At 39.8% G+C, this 22,777-nt stretch overlaps 1 protein-coding gene across 7 annotated transcripts in view; it reads right to left on the bottom strand.

Annotated features, from left to right (window-relative positions):
- Positions 1-22,777, bottom strand: part of Agbl1 (AGBL carboxypeptidase 1) — an 887,605-nt gene that overhangs the window by 769,616 nt on the left and 95,212 nt on the right. For all 7 annotated transcript variants that reach the window (XM_060367383.1, XM_060367384.1, XM_060367380.1 and 4 more), the window contains exons 9-15: positions 22,628-22,744; positions 21,002-21,585; positions 20,162-20,245; positions 19,829-19,915; positions 18,014-18,162; positions 16,893-16,980; positions 8,544-8,688 (exon numbers count right to left, since the gene is read on the bottom strand). In XM_060367383.1, coding sequence (XP_060223366.1) covers positions 8,544-8,688; positions 16,893-16,980; positions 18,014-18,162; positions 19,829-19,915; positions 20,162-20,245; positions 21,002-21,585; positions 22,628-22,744 — 1,254 coding nt within the window. The remainder of the gene's footprint in view (positions 1-8,543; positions 8,689-16,892; positions 16,981-18,013; positions 18,163-19,828; positions 19,916-20,161; positions 20,246-21,001; positions 21,586-22,627; positions 22,745-22,777) is intronic.

Raw genomic sequence — 22,777 nt, 5'->3', positions numbered from 1 at the left:
TTTCGCCTAAGGAGATAGCTCAGAGATAGAGCACTGTTGAGCATGTGCAATGCCCTGCTCCCAATCCCTACTGCTGTCTATAAAAAGTAATTAGCTAAAATTAAACAGAAAATAAAAATCAAGGCCTGGTGAGACGGTTTTATGGTTGAGAGGGTGTGCTGTTCTTGCAGAACACCCAAGTTGCATTCTAACATCCCAGTGGTTCACAGGTCTGACACCCTATTCTCACCTCCATGGGTAACTTCATGTACCCCTCCCTATACAGACACACATGAATATGTACCATTTTTAAAAGTGTCATGTTGGAACACTCAGTGTTATCTGTCATTGTTGGTGGAGAAATATTAATTTCAACTGTGTTATATTTAAAAGAAACTTAAAAGAATTAAAAATGAAACACCTGTAGTATGGGCACACTCAGGAGTGGGGAAAACTACTCAAAGGAAATGTGATCCATGTTGCCTATGAAAACAAAATAAAGACTTCAGCGAAGCACAGAAGAAAACATCTACTCAAATGACAGCTATAACCAAATATGTTGTAAGTATAAACAGGTTAATCAGTCTTATAAAATGACAGAAACATTCAGATTACTGTTTTTAACATTCTAATGCTTGTTCTATATAAGAGGTACTTTTGAAAGCAACCCAGTGTATATGAGAAACACTCCTAAATTATCCCTTTATTTTGTTTTCCCATACTCTAACATTTGAAGGAAGAAATGTTGAATCTAAAAAGAAATGTAAACATAAATTAAAGCAGGCAAGGCAACAGTAATATATGACAAAGTCATATTCCAGATCATGCGCATTAAATGGGATTTTAAAATCTTATTTTGATAAAGGGCACAATTCGCGATGAACATATAAAACTCATAAATCTTAAGAATCAAATAACATGGCTTTGAAATATATAACACAAAGCAGCAGAAAGAGAAAAATGACACGAGGAGTAGGAAATTGTAAAATGGCATCACAAATGTGGGCAAGCAGAAGCAGTAAAAGCAGTAATACTGAACAGCTAAACAGTGTTGCCATTTACATAGCTGTCTTAAGATGTTTTATTTAATTATTCTCAAACATCTATGAAAGTGGAATAATCATTAGTCATATATGAGGCTGTTAAAATTCACTATGTTTCAAGAAAAAGGAAAAATATATAAACCACATTTTCTGATCATTATTAAGAAAAATTGGAGCTAAATTAAAAAATGATTTTAAAATGGCCTAAAAAAAACAAAAAAAAAAAAAAAACAACTGTTTGAGAAATAGAAAAACATTTTCCTAAAAGAAGCTTACTGAAGAAATTTATATGCCAAAAAGAAAAACAATCCTAGGTTCCTGTTGCAAGAGTTAGATATGTGGAGGTGCAGATTAATATTCTGCTGTTTATTTAGCACTTGCAAAAGCAAAGCCCTTGCACTGAAGCCTTTCCCAAAGTGCATTCAGTAGGATGTTAACAAATGACGGAATACCCAAGGAGCTGGAGGAGATGAGCCATTCATGGAAATGACGACTTAAATAACATGAAAATGGCTTCATGACATGGGACTTCTCTTCTTTTTTTTTTTTTTTTCAATGCAGTTTATTCAGGAACCTTGAACAATCCTCGGACCCTGGGGAAAGCCAGCCCACAGCTTAAATAGCCTCTGGGTAGCCAACCCAGATGCTATGCCTTAAAGATGGAGCTGGGACTTCTCTTCTTTACCATGGACACACACACTGTAAAGTGCTGAGAAGGAAGACCCTCAGTGCTTCATGAATCTAAATGGCCACTAGATTCTTTTCTTCTATAAAGATTACAGGAGGGCTAGCGAAATGGCTCAGTGGGTGAAGGTGTTGTAGCCAAGCCTGATGACCTGAGTTCAGTCCCCAAGACCCACATGATAGAAGGGAGAAAACAATTCCTCCAAGTTGTCCTCCCCATGTTCACAGTGGTTCTTGTGAGTACATGTACACACACACACACACACACACACACACACATACTAGATGGATGGATGAATAGATAGATAGATAGATAGATAGATAGATAGATAGTTGATAGATGGATGGATAGATAGACAGACAGACAGATAGATAAATGTAATTTAAAATGTAAATACTTAGGAAATTGGAGTGTTACAGAACACACTTTGGGAAACAATATTGTGCCAAATTGTTCTGTGAGTCAGACTCTCTCTTTCATTTGTCTCTCATTTCATTATGGCCACAAGGGTTCTCACTGAGATGGACTGGGATGATTGACAGCCTGTCAAAGAAAAGCCGTGATTATTGTTTTATGTTACAAATAACTCACAGAAGTTTAGTCCATGATACCAAACAATAAAAAATAAATGAAAGGATAGGGCTGCAGTGCAGCTCAGTGGTAGAACACCAACTTGTCAAGCTTGCATGAGATCCTGGCTTTAATAGCCAGCACTACTGGTTATCATCATAATAATAAAAACAGTACTAATAAAATCTAGGTTTTTAGAACTCAAATACAGGAGGCAAGTTCAGCTTTCCATTGGTCTATGGAAGTCATTAAGTAGAGTGAGAGAGTCAAGGGCAACAAAGACATCACCATATCCAAAGCGCTTGCCCTTCCCTGTGTGCCTCAACCTGCTCCCCACCAGCAAGAGCAGGAGCAACAGGCTTGAATTCTGTTAATTTGTATACATGTGTAGTTGTCACTGTCATTACAACCCTCCAGATGCCTAGTACACGTTAACTTAAGCTCATTCCCATAACCTGTGATTTTTTTTCCATAGCCATCCTCCTCACCTCTCAATGAAATATTTGTCTACTTGGACTGATAGCCAAATGTGCGCCAAATATGTAACACCAGCAACTCTAAGGGGATTATTTTACCTCTAGTCATGCAGGGGGTGACTAGCAGTGAACTAATAAAAAGCTTCTGCTAGATTTTCTTTTGCTCAAATGGCTTTGTCTTGATCTCCAGCTGAATGCTCCCACCTCAGGTCCAGAAAGTCCCTCTTAATTGGATATTCTTGGGATCCTTGATGGGAGAAGCAGAGCCTGTGAATGCAAGTGCCAAGTGATGCTAATTACAGCCCCTTGGAAGCCACAGGGGTGGGTTTCTTTGTGAAAGTTCCACTGAGTTCAAAGAAATTGCTGCAACACCCAGAGAGGTTGACTTTTTAAAGAGAAAGGCCCATCTACAGGGAGATCAAACTGAAAACTCCAGCCTGGAGCCACATCTAGAGCTTCTCACAGAATCCTCGGACTTTCTTAAAGCTCCCACAAAAGCCATTCCCTGACTTCAGCAGGTTACTCTGCTGATGGCCACTTGCAAATAAGGAAGGAACACGCTCTGGGGAAAAAAAATCATTTATTTTCTTGTGATCCCCTAAAAACTGCACTTTCCAATGCCCTAATTTATGGGTGGAGGGAAGCCCAGCCCCTAAGGACATGGCCTATTTTATTTTGTACTGTTTATTTCACTTGACACTTCAATACACTCAGCAGATTTTCAGGAAAGTCTCATCACAAGAACAAACATCTTTAAGTGGAAACAGAAGATAGGAACCACACTGGAAGTTCCAGGCAAGCTTTATGCAAGACTCATAATAATAATACCAACCTTCCTAACGTAAAGAAACTTCCTTGTTTTGTTCCTATGTTGCTGTCGATGGGTGCAAGTGCCTTGTGAACACCTGGGAGGCACCGTACCACTGAGAGACACCCTTATGCTCCAGGAGCTTACTTTAAAAACAAGAGCGACCCACATGAACACCAGCTGCCTACCTATGGGTACGGGGAGCTTAGATCCAGTCAATGGATGCATGCCCTTTGATTGATGCTTCAGTCTCTGCAAGCTCCTATGGGCCCAGGTTAGCTGACTCTGTTGCCTGCCTTTAGATCACTTTGCCCTAGCTGGGCTCCCTTGTCTGGATTCTGTGGAAGAGGATGCACTTAGTCCTGCTGTGACTTGATGTGCTGGGGTAAGTTTGTAAGTGGGGTTCCCCTCTTCTGAGGAGAAGAGGAGTGGGGAAAGGAGGAAGAGGGAAAGGCAAGGGAGGAAGGGGCTGTGATCGGGATGTAAAATGAATAACTAAATTTAGTGAAATTTTTAAAAATAAAAAAAACAAAGAGGGACATTTTCCATTTATGAAGAGAAGGCTTTAATACCCTTTACACATTAAAAAGTAAAATAATAAGTGACTGTTGTGATAAGAACATCAGTAGCCTTGTATTTATTTCCTTTTACTCTCTCATTTGATCTTTAGATACTTTCCATTATAGTATAGATTATGGAATGGGCAGCCAATGCCTCTAAAAGAGAAAATGATTATCATAGATACCACGTCTGTGCTCTAATGGCTACCAATGAGAACTGATTATTGAGGCAGGCACTTTTAAATGTCTATCTACCAATTATCTTATAGTCATAACTGTATTTATAGCAATGTCATTTTGCTTCTATTTTACAGGTGTGAAAAGAAACTTAGGAAGAATGTAAAGGTTTGCACATAGCTACAAAGCAAGGCAACACAGGCCTAGACTCATCAGTGTCCATCTTGTCCTTACTTTGTGACTTCCGTGGTGTGAGCTTTCCTAGGAAGATGTCATAAGACACATCTACTCCCTGGAGGAACGCAGGACACTGTCAGAACAAAGAACCAACTTGGTAAAACAATGAGTTTGTTGAGGTTACATACAGGTATATCGATGTCTCGAGGTACTGATAGCACTGAAGAGTTCCCCGTCTTAGCCTTCTACTTCTTATACATGGCACCCTCAAGATCACATGCAGCAAGTGGGTGCTGGGGTGAAGACAAGTCCCAGGAAAGGGTATGGTGGCTCTTCCTCTATTATGAGGGAATTAACAGCCTCCTTAAAAGTGTGTCATAGACCCAGGTGTCCCATGTTCTGCTTACTTTCTTGCCTCAACTCCTGTCCACAGCAGCCATGCTTCAAGACCACCTAAGTTTATGCCTCACCTGGAGGGCACAGCTCCACCACAGGAGCTCCAGACAGCTGGTGTTTTCTTGCTCTTTTGGCAAAAAACCTGTCCTTCAAACATATCTTAGCTCCTTCATGTTCACCTCCTTCATTTCGAGACCCTACATCAGCATCGGCCTTTTGTTTTGGCCCATGCAAGGCTAGGTCTCTGTCTATTGATTATGTGACAACACTGATTTATAGCTTGCTGGTTGCATCTTTGATCTACCACATGGAAGCCAACATTTCCCATTTGATGTCTCTGAAACTCTCCATTTATTCTGAACCCTTTATAAAATGGAAGATACTGTACATAGTGAATTCTTTTCTCTCTCTTGTGTTCCCCCACCTCAAAAAAGTTGCCCTGCTCCTTTTTCTCATCTCTGAATATGAGAGAAACATTTTCTCTACTGAGATAGATAGATAGACAGATAGATAGATAGGTAGATAGATAGATAGATAGATAGATAGATAGATAGATAGATAGATAGATAGATAGATAGATAGATATCAGTGGAAAGAAAAACAAAAGCATTAAACTTTGCCCCACTGATCTACTACTTACAGGCTTTATTAAGTTCTCCCAATATAAGAATCCCACTTACGACCCCCTTCCTTATCTCTGCCAACTTATGCAGTTAGAAGTTTTCAGTGAGATTCCATTGCCTCACCTCCTAATCCATCAAAAATTGTCTTGGGACTGCATTTTCAGCCAGGACCACTGTTCCATATATAAGCCATTCATAGCATCATTTCAGTACTTTAACAGCTGAGCAGTCTTTTCAGTTACTTTTATCATGATATGGCTGGTTGAAACCTAACTCTCTTTATTTGCTTCAGAATTATAATATCTTATTTCTTTCTCTTAGTTTTATTTTAATGCTGTGATTTGGACAATTATCCAACAAAATTGCTGGCAAGCATCTAGAAGATATCAGTTTGAAAGAACCAAATACTAATTCTCTTATTACAAGAAAATAATAATGCTTTTAAAGTTTCAAAATTATAGTCACAGGAAAAATGTCTAGCATACAGTACTCTGCTATAAAAAGGTTTGCACTCCTTAAACATAATCTTTTTTATAAGAGATTTACAAATTGTGAATTCCACATGAAAATATATTTCCTACCCCTTAACATAAGCCACAAGTCACATACAATTAATTCTACAGTTGAGAGACCACTCACATTGGGTTGTCATTGATCAGTTGGAAAAAAAACTGTTTTAGGATACATCCAAAAATAAAAATGACCAGTGTGTGTCTCAGAACCAACTCATTCTGTTGCTGTGAGAGAAAGGGCTTCACAAATGAAGCCAGAGTCAATTACACTCCTAACCTGGAAAGGATGAAGGCCATCAGTCACTAGAAATATAAAGTCTAAATTGAGAGTATCTTTTTCACTTTCTAGATAATACATTATTTTTATACACTATTCTGCTCATTTAAAAGGAAGAAGCCCCCACACACACACACATGCCTCTCCTGTGTCTTTTCTTATTAACTCTTCACAACTGTCTATAGTCAGTAGAAAAATAATATGAGTTAACAATCTCAGCTAGCTAGCTAGCTAGCTAGCTCCATCTTGTCCCTCTAAGAAGGTTCTCCAATGCTGGTGTCTCTGTTTCCCTTGAAAATAAAATTCTTTTTCTCTAGACCCCAGTCACTCCTCAGGTATATGTAAGTTGTAAGCATTAAACTCTGTGCTCTGGTCACACAAGCCTCTAGGAAGAAAATGGCCCAGAGGCTCAGAGCAAGACAAAAGCCTGATTCCTGTCTTTGAACCAGCTTGTAGACACTTGCCAAGAGCATCCTGAGATTAGAGCATCCTGAGATAAGAGCTGGACCATGTTTGATAAAAACTGTTAGCATTCAGCTGAACCACATCCATAGCACTCAGGAATTCAGATAAAATCCTTGAGTTGGTGATTTAAACTCTGCCATCTGTATATCTCTATCCTCACAGATCCCAGTGACTGTCCATACTTATAAAATTTATCAAGCTGAATTTTTAGTAGCTACGATATGTAATAGCAAGCAGGGACATAGTGCCGACCCCGGGCAGAAAAGTCTACTGGACTCATTCCATATCTTTCCGGGTGAAGTGGAAAGGCCACAGGGATGAACATGAAAGCCCAATACTGTTCCCCACTTTGTCACTAGCCAGATGTGGGACAGCTCAGCCTTGGTTTACGCGTCTATAAATGTTACAGGCAAATCAAACAAGCTCCCAGGCTCCTTTGAATGTTTTATATTCACCTTCACGAAGAATCTCCTCAGGGTCCAAGGCAGTCTAACAAGTGTGTATGTGTAGCTGTCCTATACCCCTGTTTCTTCCTCCAATGAAAAAAGCAAACATGTATTCAAAAGTTAATCTCCTTTCCCTTTAGACATTTCACATGCGGTAATTCACACTCAAGACCATTAGAACACAGGGAGACACATGTGAATTGTGCCTGTTGTGTGTTCCCAAAGGCAGCAAGCATGTTTTACAACAGGCATGGCTTGGTTCAGCATATTGTCAGATGCACATTCTTTAAATTAACTTCTTGAGTTCCTAAGGATCATACACAAATAATGCTAGTTGTGCTTCTTCTGCAGTCTGGAGAACAATAAAAAAAATATCTCTGTAGGCATGGCAACATATGGAAAACACAAAAGGACAGCTACACTTCCATGAAGGTCTTGGCCAAGTGGTTTAAGTATGCCTGCTCCAGGAGAAGTTTTTTTATTTATACCAAACTATTCCTTTTGAATGGTTGTTATTTTGTCCTATTCTTTATCGCAGTCTTAAAATGAAAATGTTCAGCCTTCTGGCTAAATGCTATATACAGGCATATACATATTATAAATACGGCGGTAACATCTTGTATTAACACAGAGGATGAAAGCATTTTGAAGGCGATTCTGTAACTTATTATTCCACGGGCTAGGCATGAAATAGCTAGGGGAAAGTGATGGTTTGCTAACTTTTGGAAATGATAGGAAACTGCATGGTCTAGACGTAAGTTTACTCAATTTCTCCCCTAAATAATTTTGTAGGGGCTGCAAAACAAGGGATAACTCTAAGTCTGGCCGACTTACACAGCACCTCCTACATAAATAACATGACCACTGGACTAATTGTTTTCTCTTTCCACCTTTTTCTCAAACACAGACCTGGGATCCACTGGAGAAGCTGACCCGGATGCTCACTTACAGACTCACTCAGACTCACAGACGCAGAATCTCTCTCCTGCTTCTACCACTCTCTTCTAGTGAGGGATCCTCTGCTTGCATGGCTTAACCCTAATTCACTGCCCATCTAACAACTTCATCCTTTACTTGTGGACTTCCTAAAGACAGAACCCCCAAGACATGACCTCAACTTCTGCTCTGAACCAGTAAACTACTTAGGCCTTTAGAACAGCACTGATCAGGACCCAACCATGTGCTCCAACCAGGGAAGGACACGGAACACCAGCCAAGTCAGTGACAACAAACCTCACTGTCTTAGGAAGGCAATAGTTCTCCTCCCCCTGTTTGTCCCTGTTGCCAGGGCCTCTGGAGTGTTCTCAAAAAAACCTCTCTTACCAGGATAACATGTGATAGGACATTACCATGAGGGTGGAGTAGGTATAGGGATAGTGATAGGCCAGGTAGCAGGCATCATCATTGTGTGGGAAGGTGACAGCAAAAGTGAGCGTGTAATAGTGCTTCCCTGATGCTCCATCCATGGCAGCTGCATTCCGTCGATAGCGATTTCTAAGGAAAGAAAAGGACAGGATGAAGATGAATGAAGGTAAGGATGGGGTGAGGATACACGTGGGGTGAGGATGCAGATGGGGTGGGAAGGCTCCAAAGCTCTAAATGTCAGGTACACATATTGGCAAGAGAACCATAACTCATGATCAAAAACACATTTGTGGATAAACTTAGAAAATGAAGATACAGGCCAGTGAATTCACGGCCAACTCATATATCAGTTTAGCCAAACATAAGCTTGACCCAATATCTCCCACTTGTGGTATACATACTGTGGCTTCCCTTTATACAGATGAGCAGTATCAGGCCACTGTTCTAGGAAAAAGAGGATTATGTAAGCATCCTCTGTTTCGTACTGTTCTATTGTATTTGGTTCCCCAATCCTTGTCACTCTGCATAACCTTATAAAGTACAGCTGATCTATTTCATTTTGTTGGATTTTGCTATGTCATGTCCAGAAACTATTTTGCTGCATATCACCTAGATTAGAATCCTCTAATTCTGATGTTTTACCTGACCCCTCCTCTTTGTTGTGTACTAAGTTTTTGGAGCGGGTGATATAAATATCTCATTCAGGGCTGAACACCCTACCATTCAGTCTTGGCGCTTTGACTAGTTATGAATCTCTGAATTAGCTGCCTCCTGCTATAATCAGAAGCTTCTCTGATGAAGGTATAATACAGCACTAATCTATGGATACCAACATGCAGCTTACACCCTTTGCATCTGACAAATAGTTGTATTAGCTATTGCTACTAAACATTGAATTCCATCTCAAGATTCACATATGTCTTCTTTGTCACTGCTGTAATAACTCATTGTGCTAATGAAGAAATGAAAGCTTAGGAAAAAACAAAACAAAATAAAAAAAACCAGTTGACCTTAAAGCAAGAAAGTGCTGGATACAGGATTTGAACCCAGATTTCTCTAGCTGAAAAGACTGTTCTTTCCACTGTAAAATATTTTCTTTCCAAAGGAATGTCTTTGTCATCTCAAAGCTTCTTAAAGCTCAAGAGTGCACATTTTACTTTGTCAAAGTTGAAGAACGAATTTAATACTTCAGATAACAGTATAAAAGTAAATTGTACCCAGAAGAACATTGCGAGCAATATTTTCAGTATATGCTGCCAGTTACACTCCCGTTTTGCCTGCTGATGTTGAGACAGCTGTATGGGCTTTTCCTGAGAAATGTTATCATCCAGGCTGCATGGTAACGCAAAATACACATAACACCAATTCCACCTTTGGCATGATATTAGCTTGCTGGCTCATTGTGAGGTTTTGGGATTTGGGGTGAGGGAGAAGAAAAAGAGAGGGAAGAAGTAGGTTGTTATTTGTGTGTTCTTGCAAACATAGAAAGCAGTTATTCTTTTCTTCTTTTAGCTGCCCTCATGTTCTCCTTACCACCACTAAACCAAAATGGCAGTTGTGTAACAAAGGTACTAATAGCACACTGTTGTATTTCCTGTGCTTTTTGTTATGTTTCAATTTTTATAAAACTAGGGGTAGGTGTGTGATAGGCGGTCAGTCCTTCCAAATACAGCCCAATACAGTTTGCTTGCTTCAACTTCCTTTAATATAGCAACCCAAAGCCTTTCATTCCGGAGAAAAAGAGGATACCTCCCCCAGCAACACCAGGCCTAAGCGACTCTCCCAAATGGCTTTTGAATCACACTAATAGAGCCTATTTTTTATGTGCTCACAGAATTAGCTTCAAAAGAGTACCTTCCCCCATGGTGTCATCTAGATCTTGATATCTAACTGGCTCTATTTTTTCCAGATTTCCCCAAAGTTTTGAAGTTCCTCCAAAAGCTAAGACTCTGGTTATTAGAAAGTATGCAAAGAAGCAGATGGCCACCCAGAAGGCATGGGAGGCACATGTGTTCTGTCTTTATTTGCTTTCCGATGGCACTTGCAAAGGCTCCAATGAAAAGGCACATTTTCTTTATACCTAGCTGAATAACAAACAGGAATTGGTCAGTTACAGCTTTCTACCAGGGCAGGAACACTGCATTAAAACATGAAAAACTGTTCAATCTATAAAATATACACGTGTGAGTATGCATGCACACACACACAATCATGAATAGGAAGACAAGTAGAATCATCTTCAAATGCCCGCTGTCACCAGGTTTTTCACCTAAGAACAGTAGAAACTGGGTGAGCATTTTGACTTGAAAATAATAGACTTCCATAAGAACCAGTTGTAGTGGTCTGATTTGGCAATGGCCTTGCTCTTTTTACAGGTCTACCCATGAAACGTGAAGAACAGTAGTTGCATGCAACATTAAATATTGATGCTTTGTGGGTTTCCCCCTGTACTTCCCACTTTGAAGTCATGTTACAAGGATATTTACCCAGCACAAACTTAGCCCTCCTTTCATTGCTACAGAAAGCAAGAAAGACGAGGGTAATGAAATCTCTGTATCTGTCTGTATGTTCTTCCTGATTAAAATCACCCTGGTCTCCAAGGAAAGACCAGTTCCTGTGGAATGGAAAGAGAAATAGCATGGGCTGAATCCATGATTTTAAGAATCCACGATCCCAGTGACAGAGTAAAAAATAACAGATGGTAGTTTTGACTATATTAAATCTTTTCACACCTGTGTGCATGTAAACACGCACACATACGAGAGAGAGAGAGAGAGAGAGAGAGAGAGAGAGAGAGAGAGAGAGAGAGAGATCTCATATTACCCCCTGTAGCCTGAGGGTATTAACTTCCTCCCTGGCAAGCCAGATTTTCCCAAGATAGTTGTACCCTGCTAGGATTTGAAGAAATTAGAAACTAATTTCTAGCTTGTACAGAATGAAATTCAGCTATAGAAAGTTTTGTTGCAACCTCTATGGTGTGCCAAAATTCTGGATGAACCTAAAACAAATGTCAGACTTGACCACTGGATACTTTTCTGGAAATCACACTGGAGAGTAGGGGAATATGCCCCCCAGACAATGTTGCTAGGAGACCTTTGACGAAATGTCTAGTAAGTCTCTAAAGTGAAATATGGCTGTCATGATTCAGTTTGTTCATGGCAGAACAAAATGTACAGTTAGTTGTTTTTGTTTTCTCTGTTACAGTATGAACACACGCTGAAGGGTGTCTTCAAGGCAGCAATATTCATCCTTCCTACATTAGCTGCTTCCTATGTTACAAAGGCATAGAAGACCTTTGTCCTCATCTTCACTTAACCCGTTTCTTCTCTCAGCTCAAATAATTCCCCTACAATATCACACATAGCCCCTTTGACACTTGTATCTTTCTCGCTGCTAATATCTATCACAAGGCCTAGGTTTATTTCTTTGTGTGTTGTGCTTGGCATTTGTGTGTCATGCCTGGACATGGCAACAGTTCAGTTGAAGTTTACAGTCTTCTGGAGTGAAGATTCCCTGAATAATAATTAATATGACTCACCTATTTTGTGTCAACCTTAACATCACCCTTTCAGGGTAAATACATTTTATATATTCTATAGATAGAGACATTGGAGCTCACTGCCATGAAGTTTCTTGAACAATTCCACACAAGCAGTATTCAGTGTGGACTTATCCCTGACACTAAAGTTGTTTTCATTTTATCACTTCCCTCTTAGAAATGGATGTAGAGACAAGAAAAATTTCATTCAGGCTACCAAGTAAACATCTCTGATCTGTATATGCCAGGGTTGCTACAAACTTTTGAGTCTAAAACAAAGAAGAAATATTCAACAATCCAGGAGAGGGCTAGTGAATGTGAGCTATATACTATGACTCTATCATCAGTAGTTGATTCATTTAAGATGGTTCTAATAATCATCACTAAAAGTTACTAACATGAATTGAATACCTACAGTAGTCTCTGTCTTTGGCTCACTGTTTTATCCCATGTCTTTCAATCTTCAGAATTGTTCTGTGGATGTAGATACCATTTTTATCCTCATTTATAGACAAAGAATCTAAGACTGAGAAAGTGTTGAAGTAATTTATCAAAGGTCATTGTGGTGAAGGAATGACAGAAACTTACTCACAAGAACAATTTTCTCTTTGAAGTATATCTTCTGGGTGAAGAAGAACAAGAAGAATAACAAGAAGCCTGGCCATCAGCATGCTTTCAGATCAGTTGGACCCTAGACATGTCATTTTGGGACAAAGATGACCTGGGCTACACCAATCCAGCTGTTCCACAGTTAAAAGCTTTCCCTTCCCTGAACCATTCATCTTTGGAAGGATTCGCACTTTTGTAACCATAAAGCCTTCAACAAAGAAAGAGGCAGAGTACACAAGGCAGTTATAAATTCATCCATCTCCACTTGTGCTCAGAAATATTCCAGAGAGTTGTGTGTTGTTACTGTTGTTCTAAAGCCATGTGTGAATTAGATAATCTCACAATGACAATATCTCTTTAACAGGGAACATCATTTTACTTAATGGAATCTAATAAGACACAGCAACTGATTCGCCAGGCTTCCCTGTGACTGCAGCATCCCTAAAACTCTATATAGCACCAAATCTCTCTCCTGAGATCCCTCAAAAGGATGGATGATGGCAGCGCTCTTGTATGGCATTCATCTTCATGAATGAGCTGTTCCATCTCCTCTCATGAGCAGAGATAAATGTCAGAAGAGATCGACTGCAGTGTATTACATGGCCACTCGACGCCTGCAGCTTCCCTCCCTCTGCCCTTCAACATTGAGATTGCGTTAGACCATAGCTGGGAGATGATTGGGAAAGGTGCGAAGCTGTGCAAAGGAAAATCAGGCCACAGAGAAGTAAATAAAACAAACTAACGTGTCCTTCCCTACTTTATGAGAGGCACAATAAAATGAGTCCACCCATTTTTTTTTCTTCACTCTCCAGAGACATGTACTGCCCTCTCCAAGTAGAGTAGTCTTGAAAAGTAGGTAGGCTATGGAAGCAGAATCATACGTAACCAGGGGGAAAGGACTAAATTATGCACACAGAGACAGTATTAAAATTTTCTTCTTGAACATAGCATTTATCTAGGTAATAGAAAAGAAATTAAAATACCTAATGTTTAATGTGGGGATTGACCTGACTGGTCTCTACAGTCCTGTCAATCATATATGATGAATTACAAAACAAGCTTGACCTGGAGCCAGTGAAATCACGACTTCATTGTTTTATTTCAGGGAGAGATTATTTAAAAAAAAAAAAAAACACGTTAAATTCTACATCAGCCATTTTTATGGCATGGAGATCATCACTCTGGCTTCAGCAGGGGCTTGCTGAGGGAGGAACAGGAATGACTTGCCCCTCCCTCTGTCTTTTGCTTTTAGTTTGTGGCAAAATATTTAAGTAGCCAGGAGTATGTTTTTTGATGGATCTGTAGATTAACTTATCTAAACTAAACTTTGCAGTACAGGTAATTGTCTTTGCAGTGATCTGTTTAGAAATAACAGATTGATGACACACACACATAAAAGGAGGAGGGCAAAATGCACATGGAGGAGCCCAAGACCTTCAATCTTGGCTCTTTCTCAAGAGAGCTTTGTGTGTAAAACTAATCTAATTAGATGTGAAAGCTACTGCAATTTTTACAAAATCGTTTAAAAGTGTGGTTTCACACACATACACAGGAGAGAAGGAGAAACAGACAGACAGAGACAGAAAGAGAAAGAAAGAGAAAGAGAAAAAAGTTTTGTTCATTTGTTTTCCAGACATGGTCCCACTATGCAATCTAGGTTGGCCTGGAATTGATGAGAATCCTTCTGTGGCAGCCTCAAAGTCTAAGATTTCAGACATGAGCTACCATTCAGCTATAGCTATAATTTCAATACTGAATTCCATTAAAAAGGAATACTGTGTCCTGAGCTATCAACAGAAAAAAAAAGGTGGAGCAAAAATTTATTTGTTTAATCTCTTTCTCATTTTAGCATCTCTGTGTTTCAATGTATGTAACAGTAGTTATACGATATCATTTATTTTAAAGTAACTTATGAGCAAATATTTGTTAGCTAGTGCATGTTTAACTATGTCTTACTGCTAGTGGTACACTACCAAAATAAGTTGGGATCTACTTGTAATTGATAACCATTGATGAAAAGAGTCAGTCAATACACCTTTGAAATTCTCGGTGTTGCTGTCAGCTTTTAAAGAAAATGGAGGCACCATTCCCTCCAGGTGTCCTTTTTCTTTCACACCTGCATTATGTACCCAGATGCCACTTTCACATTGCTCCTTACATTGGGTATCCTGGTATCCCCTAAAACATGACACTAACTCTGTGTATTTCACACCACAATAACAGAACATCCGAGTTTGGACTAGGATAGAGAAGCCTGAGAAAAAAAGGAGTTAAGGTTACCACTGTCTAATACTCCAAAGATAATAAATGCAGGAATGAAACAAAGAAATTTTCTACAGAAGATCCAATCGCAGATTGTGATGGGAAACGGGGTAGAGGATGTTGTACAGTAAAACTATTCCATGATAGATAGAGGTGTTGTAATCTGTGGGTGAATAGAGTTACACATATCTATCCTGTTGTTACAATCACATTATTGGAAATGTGTTAACATAATGTGGTGAATAATTGTAAAACAAACTGCATCACAATGTAGCAGCCTTATCCACTCATCTCTGTTATATTCATGACTGGAATATGAAAAATGAATTACATTATACATGCATGGTTTTCATCCTACCCCTCTGTTATTCCTTAATCAAATAACAATTGTCTTGTTAATTAATCTAAAAGCTATTAACATTAGTTTCCCTTAGGCCAGGGCAGTATTTTTGCATGAGTGTCTTCATCTTTCTCCTCTGAGGAGACACCTGCCTCCCTTGAACACTAACTTCCTAGTTCCTAGAAGAACAACCCACTGGTAAGCTCTATTTCATTGATTTAATAATGCAAGACCTTACGTTTGAGCAATCCTCACATTCCAGACCCAAGCAAGATTCACATTAAATCTTTTACAGCTATTGACACTTTTCAAAGGACATTCAAAGATATTCCTGACACAATAAAAATTAGATTTCATATTTTTCCCTGCAATTGTGAACTCTACAATCCTGAGGTAATTTTTAACCTAAATCTCACTGTATCATAAAAAGAGCCCTAGGGGTCCTAAGATAAGTGGGCCAGGAAGTAATTGCCATTTAGGTGAAAGAAAAACCAACAAAGTTGAAATATTTTGCTATTCTTCTAAAGAATATATGAAAATGCTGCTTGGATTCATATCTTAATACATCAAGGCCTGAGGCTGCCATTCCCTCTATTGCAAACTGTTAGTCAACTCTGCTCTGTGCTTTCTGTGCAGCTGCTACCTCTATGGTGATTTCTGCTTTTATCAAACAGAACATCAAGTGCCTAGATCTTTCCTGCCAATACCATCCCCAGAGCCTTAAAGCAGAGAGACAATAGGTGTATATACCTTCCTTCTTCTGGATGGTGAAAACCACCCTAAACTCTAGATTATCTGCTGGTAGTTTGTTAGGGGCCTCTTATAATCTTAGAAAAAAATGAACCTTACTTTAGCTGAAAAACAAATAGGTACTGGCCTATTGATTTCTATGAGATTTAGCAATGAACTAGCAAGGCATTGTGTAATATTCCTTACCCTTTATTTATGTATTTCAATTTTATTTTCCATATAAGAAAAACGTACATGTTAATAACAAATCTATTTGTTTCATTGAGAATAGAAATATTTTAAGTTTTCATCACAATTTTACAGAGTAAATTGATGAAACTGGATATTAATTGAAGAATAAAAATGAATAATGCAAGCTCTCCCTCTTCTGTTTTGCATACAAAACTATGTTGGTATGGAAGGAGGCTTGCATGTATACATTTGCCATGTAAACATGTCCCTGTACCCTTGAAAAGTGAAGCATATGTGCATAGGGACAGGACACAGAACCTCAGATTTCCTGTTCACTGGGCCCAGTGAAAACAGGTGAAGAATTAAGGTTTGGAACACTAACCACAGCTTCAGCCTGTACAACTTCTAAGACCTGGCCCAAGAAAAGTTTTTTTCAAAAGTTTTCACAATCATGTGTAAAGAGAAACCAAACATTTTTCAGTAATTCGAAAGATATTTGGAGGTCTAATCTGAGAACCATTTAACCTAACGTGTCTCAAGACAAGGCACTGGTAACAAGTAGGGCAGACAAACAGCTTGTGCATATTTATAAGAACAGCAGAAAAAATCAAGAGAGAGAGAGAGAGAGAATGATCAAATGAAGCCAACTGCATTCTAACATACCTGTAGTAACAAATTTCAGAGCCTGTCCGTATCCAGGCAGGTCGACCTAGGAGAGCCTCTTTCACAGAATACAGGGTCGGCTGCATCCCTGTGAAATAAAAGCAAGGTTTAAACCACAAGAAAATAAAAACAACCAAACGAAGAGTACAGCAGTAGGCTGGATGGTGGCCTCTAAAGATACCCGGTTCTTGATTCCCCAAGGCTGAGTTGTGAAGAATGTTCACCATATATGGTCAAAGACACTTTACAAAATGTAATTAAATTTAGCTATTGAGCCAGACTGATTATCCTTGTGGCTCTACAGATGTCTTTGCGAGGAGGTGGCAAAGGGAGGTTTGACTAAAGGACAGAAGCAATGTGACCAGAGACACTAAAGGTGCTATGCTGCCAGCTTTATAAAAAGTGCCGCATGCCAAAGGGTGTAAGGAAAACAGCTCTTGGATTAGAAAAGCACATGCTTCGTCCCATAAAACCTCCAGAGAGAACACAGCCTTGCATACACTTAAAGCCCCATTTTTGTGAAATGAATGCAAGAGATTGGGCTCACATTTTCATTCTGCAGGAACTAGTGTCTTTTTCTAGGCAGTATGATATAGAGGCGGGGCCTGAAGTAGGATGAGGTAAAGGTAGCACCCACAGTTATTCTTCTCCCAAAGCCACCAAATATATTAGTGAGCTCTCTCTCCCAAGTAGGTCATAAGGATTTAAGCATTCTCCAGAGTTTTTTAAATATGTAGAGCAATGTTCGAGTAGATTTTCCAGCTCTGTCCTGTGGCAAGCAGGCCCATATATTTATTTACTCTTGCAATGTTTAAAGGATGCAATGTTTAAAGAAATAAATGAGAGAACCTTCCAGACTTCGAGGTCCAAAGTGTTCGACACCTCTGAAGGTCCTGCTATATCAGATGCACTGCTCACCTTCTGTGGCAGAGCGAGAAGCCCTCACGGCCCTTCCACAATTGCACTATGCCCTCAATTGGCCACTGTCTTGCCAGACTGGTAAGCAAAGCACTCCAGGCCACCCTCAGCATTCCGGGACTCACTCGAAGGATAATAATACAGTCAAGAAGTGGCCCATTCATGATATATGCAGAAATCCCCTGATCCCCAAGGGCTCATACCATAGTTGAACTGGCTGTTGGGTTTCTCACAGTTGATGATGTTGAAGCGGTAAAGGACAGCGCTCCTCATGCCGCTCACCTTAAAGTAGAACCACTGTTGGTGCTGAGAGCTATTCACATCAGCATTGACCAACAAGTCATACTCAAACCTGTAAAGTCAGAAACAAGATAGAAGATAGAGTTTGCTCTTCCAAAACAAAATTGATATTTTTGGCCTAATTCATGTATACTCTTCCATTCCTGATCCCAGGAAAATGACATTTGTCTTAGTTAGGGTTTCTACTGCTGTGATAAAATGCTATGACCAATGCAGGTTAGGGAAGAAGGGGTTTATTTAGTTTGCATTTCCACATTATAGTCCATCATTGAAGGAAGTCAGGACAGAAACTCGAACAGGACAGGAACCTAGAGGCAAGATCTGATGCAGAGACCACAGAGGGGTGTGGCTTACTGGCTTGCTCACCATGATTTTCTCAGCCTGACCTTTTATGGAACACAGGACCACTTGACCAGGGATGGCACCACCCACAATGGGCTGTGCCCTCTCCAACAATCACTAATTAAGAAAATGTCCTATAGCCAGACATTATGAAAGCAATCTCTCAACTGAGGTTTCTTCCTTTCAGATAACTCCAGCTTGTATCAAGTCAACAAAAAGACCCAGATAGCACAACATTATTTAGGGATGATTATGAAAGGACAGAACTTGGTACAAGGTATTAGAGTAGAGCAGAGTTAACTGACAGAGTCCCATCTCTCCTCCTGTGGCTGTCAGGACCTCACCAATGAGCTCACCATGCAATGACTGAGGCATACTCCATTGCTTGTGTGTAAATCAGGCCTATAAGCAATTCTATGACCCTTATTGTTTCCTATTTCCACAGTGCTCACTCAAAATAGTGGTCATGAAAAGTCTTTACTAAGACATCCATTTTCTTCTAGTTTACTCGGCTCTGACTACAACTGGTTTATTTATGACTGTTCTCTAGTCAAAGGTAGATGTAGAGAGAAAGAAACCTCGTGGTGGCAGCAAGTTGGGAAGATTCTGGACTGAAAACTATGCTCCTAGGAAACTCTTAAGTAATTGCTACCTCCTGGTTTGGATTTGACTTTAGAAATATGAAACGAGGCAAACAGAGTGTTGTTACCTTTCTTTAGAAACCTATGCCCTCATTTAGATCTCTCTCTCTCTCTCTTCTTTCTTCTATGTTTAAAGCTATATTAATTTTTTTTCTTAATGAACTTTAATGTTGCTATGAGAAAAGAAAAGAAAAAAAAAAAAACAAGCAGAAGCCATAAGATGGAGTGGAGGCTTAGCAGATAGTAGAAGCACGCTGGAAAGAAACTTTGACATACTTGTCCCTTTCTTTCTTTGGCCCAAGTAGATTAACTCATTGATGTCCTCTGTGTCAGTCTTTGTTGAAGTAGTTTGTGTACAAAAATAAAACAAAAAAGGTCATCTGTAACTCTTCCCCCAAAACTTCATTCCGAAAGTGACATGTTAAATCTTAGCTACACTAACTTTTAAGCTCAAGTCATGGTAAGCATGTGTCTAAAGATAAGAGTATGTTCACTGAGCTCTTGCCATGTGCCAGGCACTACTTAAAGAGTTTTGGGCATATAATTAACTCTGACAAAACAACTACAAACTTAGGTGTTACTGATATCCTCATTCTGTAGATGAGAAAATAAAGGCATGAAGTAAGCTAGGCCACCCTTAGACCACCTAGGAAAAGGTGGCAGTAACCCTGGCCTCATGCCAGCACCTGCATGTCTGTATTGCCAGGAGCCACACCTGTTGCTCTTCTTACTTACTCACGCACTTGGATGGCTTTACGAAGATTTCCTGATTCAAACTTGGACTGAAACCTTAAGCAACTGGAAGCAGGGCCTTGCAAAAGCCTATAAAAGAAAGGAGAGAGAGAGAAAGAGAGAGAGAGAGAGAGAGAGAGAGAGAGAGAATGTGTGAATATGTAATATCGCTGTTTGCATTCCTTAAAGGAAAGATGTCTCTCAGTATTTGTATCAGAATAGTCACCATACTGTTTTAGAAGCAGAAATGGACTACCAATATGGAACACTTTTATTAACACGTCACTCACAGAATTCCCCATGCCTCCCTTTCTGGAGATGTTCAAGACCACCTACCAAGGCTCATCTAAACTGAAGACAACTTTATTTATAACATCACTTGGCTGGAGGAGCCTCCGGACATCCTCAAGTATCTTGATCCTTGAAAAGAAAATTGGAAACAATGCAAGTATTGGCATCCACTCTTTATCTCAGTCTCAGAAGTCATTAGAGAAACACAGAAAACGGGTGCTGAACAGTGCCTCAGACTGAGGTGCAAGGGGTAGAGACAGCACTGCCCATCTTCTTTTTCCTTTTTATTAAAGCATAAAAATACACGAGTAGTAGGAACAGAAGGGAAGATGGTAGGTTTTATTTAAGGTATTCGTAGCTTGAAGAAAGTCATTAAGAGAATCTGGGATAGAGTACTATAGCTTTTTCTGGCTATATAAATAAGAAATTTCTCTGCACTGAGAGAGCATTGGGGAAGAAATTACCACTATTGACTTTTTGCATCCTTGAAGCTTGGAAGGCTCCAGCAAGGCCTTCTGCTTCATATTTATTCTATAAATTTGTACTCCTTGGACTCTGTCTGTTCTAGAAGGCTGAGGTTAGCCTTTTGTCTGATTAAGGCGAAAAAAAGTGTCTATGAGATTTAAATAAGAGAGAGGGAAAAAGTTTAAAAGGGGTTTCTAATCCCTCTTCTCATTTTCGATTAGTTTTGCTGACATTGGGTAAGAGAATGGTGAAGCTGAGGTGGAACAAAAGCAAAGAGGTTGTCTAGAGAAGTAAGATGGGGACAGACCACCCATGAGGTATTAAACATGAGGATCCTAAGCATAGCAGTCATGTTGAGATGAGATCAGGCAAGAATTCTAGTAGGAACCCTTCTTGGGACCTACTCTGTAAAATCCTCACCTCTGTACTCCCAATTTGCGATCCAGCATGGGTTGAGCAGTGGTAGGTGGACAATGCCCCCAGAGATCAGGTAACGCCATCATCTTGAATCCCACAGCAGATCTTGTTCTCATAGCATTGGCCATGTAAAGATGAGGATCATGGAATGGTGTGTTCCTGGGATGTGTGTGCAGAAGCTTCTCTGCTGCTTCATTGCCTTCTTCTGACATAGTAAAGTTGGAAAACGAGGCAGTTATCGTTGGGCAAGAAATGGCTTCTATGTCCCAAGCAGCCTGTTCTAGGGAAGCCTGACTGTCATCAGAGGCATCATGTCCAGAAGAATCTATCCCAAAGCCATTTTGTTGTATACTTTGGTTCTCATTCATTAAAGGTCTTTGTTTTGAGGATGGCCGTATGCTGGACTTCCCTCCCTTCACCAAGTGCAGAATGGAAATATGGTCTGTGTCTTCACTTTCTTGTCCCCAGGAGCTGTGCTCTTTGTTGAAGCACTGTTGTCTTAGAGAGGCAACACTTGGAATGTGGTGGTGATTGGCAAACGGGGTGGCTTTGATGTTCAAATCATCTCCATATTTGGATTCCAGTTCCTTTAAATTCAAAGTAGAAAAACGTGTATTAATATTTGTTTCCAGATAAAGAATACAATTTGATCCCAATGCTACCTGTATGGATATAAAGCTAAGTCTGATCCTTATGATGCAGGGGCTTTTTCAAAGAGTCAACCAAGGGGTGGGGGGGTGGGGATCTAAACCTTATGAGTAAACAAAAGCCAGAACTGCACAAAAGCCATGCTCAGAAAGGGTTTTGGATGGGTCTCATATAATTCCATATAGTGTATAAATTTTTTTGCAACCTCCTCCTCCCCATTCAATTACAGTCTGACTGAACAACTTCATTTATAAGGGTCTCAATGATACACACAGGAAAGCCTTTCACTGTGCCCCAGGCAGTGACTTTGATTTGAAGACAATTCTGATTTTTTTAGAAGTCTGAACTGATTATTTTCTACCCTGAAACTTCGAGCACTGAGCTTCTTTTGCTTTCCAGAGTGAAAAAGGATATATCAGCCCTTCACTACATGTGTCTCTCTATGCCCTTTGATGTGGCTGGATTCATAATTTGTTTAAAAGCAACAAGAAAATAACAGAGACTAAAAGGCAGGTCTGGGTCTCAATACTAGCAATAGCAACAGTAGCAACTGCACCCTAGGTTAGCGTCACCGGGTCTAAGGTGTTCATTTTGCCTTTACTAATACAGAAAGCCTAGCATCTGGATGGTAACCTTTAACAATCCATCTATGGTGATGACCTTCCTAATTTGGCAAAAGAACACCAAAATCATGCAGAATTTCCATTTGCTTCTTAGTGGGGAACCAGGGCTCCATGCCCACTCAGCAGGCCATTGTTAATAATGTGTAACTTTGTCCTAATTCTATCCTAGGTTTAGAGTTTCAGACCTTATGACTCTTGAAAACGTTCTGGTCTCCCTATCCCTTTCCTTCTGCTTTTCTCTTAGAAGGATCTAGGAACAATGGTAATGATGAACAACATGGTTCATCTGGACACCTCTGGCTTCCCATGTTCTGCAAAGATCACAGCATGTATCACCAAGGGACTACACCCTGCTTACCTCAAAGTTATAGGAGAGCTCCGGACACATCACAGCATACCGTGCCAGTTCCTCCTCCGGTAGGTCAAAACCAGGATTAGGACTCAGTTTACTCATGTCAGTTTCCAAGTCATCATCCTATAGCAGAACAAAGAATGGGACACAGTCAAG

Source organism: Meriones unguiculatus, chromosome 14 (assembly GCF_030254825.1).
Source record: "Meriones unguiculatus strain TT.TT164.6M chromosome 14, Bangor_MerUng_6.1, whole genome shotgun sequence".
In the NCBI taxonomy this organism is placed as follows: Eukaryota; Metazoa; Chordata; class Mammalia; order Rodentia; family Muridae; genus Meriones; species Meriones unguiculatus.
The sequence above is the reverse complement of the archived record's forward strand: the minus strand, read 5'-3'. Positions and strand labels throughout refer to the sequence as shown.